Source organism: Anneissia japonica, unplaced genomic scaffold, assembly GCF_011630105.1.
Source record: "Anneissia japonica isolate Jap-2015-1 unplaced genomic scaffold, ASM1163010v1 scaffold27587_len6164_cov140, whole genome shotgun sequence".
Classification (NCBI taxonomy): Eukaryota; Metazoa; Echinodermata; class Crinoidea; order Comatulida; family Comatulidae; genus Anneissia; species Anneissia japonica.
The window spans coordinates 1-6,164 of NW_022742639.1; the positions used below are offsets into that span (position 1 = coordinate 1).

The following is a 6,164-nucleotide window of genomic DNA, read 5'->3' on the forward strand; positions in this document are numbered from 1 at the left end:
AAAATAACACAACAAAATTCAAGATTGGACCTAACTAAAGACTTATATAAAGTAACTAAAGCCTTACTAATACTATCAGTATCATGTTGCAAATGCAAATACCGTCTTCACTTCTTCACCAACTTTTTTATACTTTGCTTCCCCCAGATTTTCAGATTTTGTCGATCAAAATGTCACAAAGCATTTAAAAAGAAGCGTAACCCAAGAAAGGTACGATGGACCAAGGCTTTTCGAAAATCAACTGGCAAAGAACTGGCTGTGGTAAGAACATCAACATTAATTTAAGACCGTTAATTTTTTTTGGCAGGTTTTTTGGTGATGATTGAACCAAGGACTTCGAAATGAGAAAGGGTGTATCTTTATTATGTACTTTCAGGGGTCCCAAGTCTCCCAATTTCAAGAGTGTCCTGGAAATTGGGACAGGGACAGCCTCCTGCAATTCTGCAAACAAGCAAGAAGCTCTCAGAAAGTGACCCATCTCCCTCAAATTCACAATATTAGCATGCTTTCACTACTTAATTATCAATTGTCTCACGGAAGTCAGAGCCGTTTGGTATCACAATGTCCAGCAAAATAAAATTAATGTCGAAAGGTCTTTGGCCAGATCAGTGGCAGATTCAAGGGGGAAACTCCCCCCTTCCCCCCTAAATTTCTCAGAATTATAAATGTGTAATTTCCATCCATCTAGAAAATTGCCATAATCATTCATTCATTCACAGACCTCCCATTTGTCTCACGGAAGTCAGAGCCATTTGGTATCACAATGTCCAGCAAAATAAAATTAATGTCGAAAGGTCTTTGGCCAGATCAGTGGCAGATTCAAGGGGGAAACTCCCCCCTCCCCCCTAAATTTCTCAGAATTATAAATGTGTAATTTCCATCCATCTAGAAAATTGCCATAATCATTCATTCATTCACAGACCTCCCATTTGTAAAAGTCTCTCCCTGATGCCTGTCTATTTCAAATTCTTGGATCTGCCACCGGAAATCTACCGGAATTTTCCAACTTGCTACCCCTGTACGTGTCATCCCATATGCACATAAGTAATAAAAACAGTTCCTTGGAATGGTAGCCATTAAATTATAAGCCTCTTGGCCCCAGTCCCTTAAAGTTTGAGAGTACAGTTTTTTGTAGCAGATTTGTGTGAATTGCACATACATGGGCACTGCACATATATGGGCACAATAATGTCATATCGCATCCATATATAGGCAAACTACTGTCATCAGTTTTATATACAGAAGTTGGTACATAAGCAAACCATTAATATACAAAACATAATAGCCCAAGTAATATTTTCCAACATTCTTTCTTTAACATTTGAACTGTGCATCACATTAAAATTGTAAGCATTATTTAAATTATCTATTCTCACTCACCTGTGACAGTCGGTGTAATTTCACAGAAACGTTAAAACAACAAACTAATGGTGTTTTTTTTTTTTTTTTTTATTCAGTCAGAATCATATTTTCTCACATGGTGTACCAGATGTTTAATTTATTTTATTAAAAATCTTTTTAGGATAATTCATTTGAGTTTGAGAAAAGGAGAAATGTACCTGTGAAGTATGATCGTGAATTATGGAAGAAGACAATTAAAGCAATGGCCCGCGTTGAAGAGATTAAGAAGAGGAGACAGGACCAACACATCATCAACAGGTTAGACTAAATTATTACCTGATTCCCACAAGAGAAAAATGTTGCATGTCCCTAGCATGCCATGATGCTAGGGAAAATTTAGCACATGTTCCCTGTCCGAGTGAATGTGCGTCCATGTAGGATTAGCATGTGACCTGTGTTAATATCCATGTAAGATAATGAGACATCCCAGAAGCCTGTAACACGACGCGGATCTGAGCGCTAGCTCCCAGAGTACAGCTTATTATTAATGTGGCATTGTGCGTACATTTACTATTTGCATACCAATCTTCCTTTCAGGAGGATCAAACTGAACAACTAACCAATCAAGACAGGGCTAGGAATATGCATGTTTTTTTACAAACACATGTTATCCCACTAACACATTGTGGATTTGAACACCTTAGCAACAGTATCCAAGGCCCCATTGTATTTGCTTTTTGCAAGGTTTTTGTTCACCAGGGTGGACTCAACAGGATCTGGTTAGGGATACTGTAACCTTGAATAGAAGAAGCTCATCTCATGGGCTTCTTTTCGAGACAGTACAGTACATACACTGTACATGAATTTCAAAGAAACAAATTAAAAAATTAAAAACATGCTTTTTTTATACTATTAGGTGATTTAATGCTGCTTAATATACTCCATGATACAGACTGATGTTACAGTGGCCATATTTATTAGAAGTAATTCCCAAAATTTACAGCATGCATTTTGAAAAGAAGCCCCCTTTTTTGATAACAATAATATGTCGGTCTTATATAGCGCTTCGTGCATATAGCCTCTAAGCTCTTCACATTACTACTCCGGTTATTGTATTAAACATGTGAGGAACACATACTCAGCTCCCTGGGAGAATTCCATAATATTGCAGCTAGTAGTTAAAGTAAAATTGTGTTCGAATCTACCAGGTTCCCACTTTTACTGCTGGGTAGAGAGAGGCAAACGTCCTTGCCTTAGGACACAAGTGATTTGCACAGCGAGAGTTTAGAATCCTCGTCCTCAAGGTTGGGAGTCCAAGCCACGACCGATGCGCCAACCGCTTCTAGCGCTTTTAATTCGCGAAATTACCCTCGAAAAGTAGCCCATCCAAAGTTCACAAAAAAAAAAAAAGAAACCCATGGTTTTTTATTCAAGGTTTTACGGTATCTTGTAAAGTCCTTGTGACATAGAACGTCCCATGTAAAATTTTGATTACAAGCCTACCTGGACTGTAGAAAACCAACAAAAATGTTTATTATATGATGACCCTTCCATCTAAGCCCAAATGTTAGTGTTCAGTGGCCCTCATAATTCATTAGATGTTCATTAGTTTTCTTTCAGCTTTATAGTGTAGTATTGTCCCCAATTATCATAAAGATTAAATCGCTAACTACTTCTGCCTTTTACAGACTCAAAAAAGGAAAGGAACTACGGAAGGAGAGAGATATCAAGGAAGTCAAGAAAAACATTCATATTATCAAACCTCCAGCATCCAGTAAGTTGTAAACCAAATGCTATTCTTTAGAAACAGGTGCTTAAATGAATGGCACAATGGGTTAAGCTGGAGTTAAGCAGCTACATACCAGGTCATTTAAGCCAGGCACATACTGCTCCCTATGGTCATTGGCCGATACCACAACGTGCGTACAACTCGTTAATGACGATCCAGACTGCCACCAAAATCTGTAGACGTCGCACCATCTAGCGCTAACAGGAGCATGGTTGGATTCATCTCATGGCAGTAGTACCTGGCTTAACATGTTTTGTTTTCCATGAGGCAGCATAGCTTAGCCAGCATAGCTTGTTGTAGCCACTGTGTGTGTACTGAATCGTGGAGATCCATTGTTGAACCTTTGCTACCCATTCAAATTCCATCCACTGATTTCCACGTGTTTCAGCTGGAGGGCTGAAGTGCAATTTTTGTTAGAGTGCAGCTACACATTAATTCGTTGGTCCTGCATGAAGAATGGCCTGTGTACACACAGTGTGTACAGGGCAAGAGTAAGGGATTTTCTACCGATATACAGACTAGGCACCACCACAAAAACCCCACTGGAAGCAAGTCTTTAGACTTACTTGGGTTATTTTTGGTGTTCACATCGACAGGGTTATAGCTGTAGAAAACTAAGGGTGGGTGACATTTTAAGGGTGGGTGGGTGATAACATTAATAAAATCTAAATAATAAGAGAGGTTTTTAAGGATGGAAAAGTGGGTTAATAAGCGTGAGTGGAGGGCCATGAAATTGGCTTTAATCTGGGTGGAAAACTTCAAGCTCCCTGCATCAAAAAACAGTATACAAATCAATAAAGAATTAAATAATATAAATTTATTCATTCATGAGTTGTAATCAATCAGTTAAACTAATTTCTAACTATCTGATTGTCTTAAATTTTCAGAACTCAAGGATTCAGAGAAACTTGTGCAAGTGGTGGCTGAGGACGATGTGGAGATGAAGGAGGAAGCAGAATGAATGTAACAGCCAATTAGTAAACAGATGGAACAAGAACATTGAATAGAATGGATGTATATAATATTTATCATCCACATATTTTATGTTGACAACTCGATACCATACAAATGAAATACTGTACCAACTAGTTCATGATTCTAATGATCCAGTAAAAATAGTTTAATACTTTATAAAAAAGTTTTATTTTTCTCTATAATGCAGTAAAGTGGAATTTCAGCCTTACCATTAGCAGACTAAACATCAACTTGTACACAAATTTTGGGTTTACTGATAGTGTGTTTGTATATGGATACAAATATAGTACTAATACAAAATGTGCTTATAATGTGTTACCAACCAGTAATAGTATGTCATTATATCATGTCTGTTCTAAATTCAGTATTCAAAGAGTTTTCGCCAAATTTTGGTGAGGCCTACAAAAGGGGGTTGGCGCACCCTCAAAAATTGTTGGGTGGGCTGTGCCACTGCTAATGCCTTGCTGTCTATTTCACTTGTGTCCCAGGCAAATCAGGTGCAGTTTTGTCTGCACCCACAAGTGGGTAGGTTCAAACATTAGCATTTCTTTAAAATTTACAGTATTTAAAATAATCTTTAAAATTACTAAGCTTCATAAATCATACCTTTATTTAAATAAGATATAAAGGAATGAATACAGTGTAGTATATCATTATTAAACCAAAATAAATAACTAAACTTCTATTTGATATGAATTTTTCATTAAATTTTGTGTGTAAAAATATCCTGCATAGTACCATCATCAATACTGTTGATATATCATAATCTCTGCATTATCTTTAAAAGTTGTACAGTAAATTACATTTTTTTGCTTTTCATCTTTTTATCCATTAAATTTTCACCACTTTAGTCACATATGCATGTACAGTACATGTCTGAAAGTCTATCAAATCTAAATCATTTACTGCACAGTTTATTTTAAATCCAGGCTCTGAAGAAAAAAACAATTTTTATTACGTTATATACAACTGATTTTTTTTTTAAACACGGAGGGTGTTTGACAAAAAAAACTAGTGTACAGTTAAGATAAGACTTTTTTAATACCTTGTTTAGCAAACCCACCTATTACAAATATTTGATTTTTTTTTTATATATCATTTTATTTTTTGCCAATTAGCGCACCAGTCGCCACGAAAAAGTGGAAATTTATAAAAAAAAAGTCTTTATTTTATTACGCCCACCGCTGCCTTGAAACTCCAAAGATAAAACGTATACTTCCTAATTACGGTATGTAAATTTGAAGCATTTAACCATGGACCTATTATTAATAGTAGTGTAGTGGCTTCCATGAAGCCACTACATTCACTGATTTTGTCTATACATTCTCACTACACAGGGTTGTATCCAGGTTTGTCATTGGGTGGTCGTGGGGTATGGGGTCAGATCTGGTTGGATTGCAGCTTCTGTATTGTAGGGGTTCCAAAGAATTTATAATCAACTAGGCTTCCTAAAGAAAATTTTACAGTACTACAGTGTAAATCAAAAACGAAATCTCCTCTGACAAATTGTGGACTGTCTAGGGCCTTGGGAATGTACCCCTAGACACGGAGAGTTTTGCCATTTCAGAAGTGGAAAATTAGTCGTCCTACCATTTTCTAGTAAGGGATCCACGAGACATCAAATTATATCCACTCTCAGCTTGGTCTATGTCCAATCGCACAATTTTGCAAGAGTAAAAGTAATGATATGTTTCCTCAAAGCTAATACATCTAGACTGGACTATTGTACAGGTAATGGTGTCCTGGCTGGTCTTGCTAATGCATTGATCAGGAGGGTACAGATTCGACTTAAAATCGCTGCTCGTTTGGTTGACACCCTTTATTGGTTGCTTGTCACACCTCACATTACTTACAAACCTCTACACAATCACTCCCCCAAGAACATTTCAGAATTCTGAACTACGCTATACCTGCATGCTGAGCTGAAGTCTTGTGGGGAGCGAGCTTTCATAGTTGCTGGCCCCAAACTCTCAGAATATGGCACTTCTAGATGGCTGGAAATGCCACATAGACTTAAATTTAATATAATTTTCTTCTCTCCGTATTTTCGAGAAATTTA

General features: G+C 37.0%; 1 protein-coding gene across 1 annotated transcript; it reads left to right on the top strand.

Annotated features, from left to right (window-relative positions):
- Nucleotides 1-147: 147 nt before the first annotated feature.
- Nucleotides 148-4,961, top strand: LOC117119193 (probable ribosome biogenesis protein RLP24; the record flags this gene model as incomplete). The annotated part of the gene is given in 4 exon segments (XM_033264008.1): nt 148-261; nt 1,523-1,659; nt 3,030-3,115; nt 4,018-4,961. Coding segments are annotated over 4 exon segments (411 nt in total), but the record flags the coding sequence as incomplete, so codon positions are not given.
- Between the last annotated feature and the right edge of the window lie 1,203 nt (nt 4,962-6,164).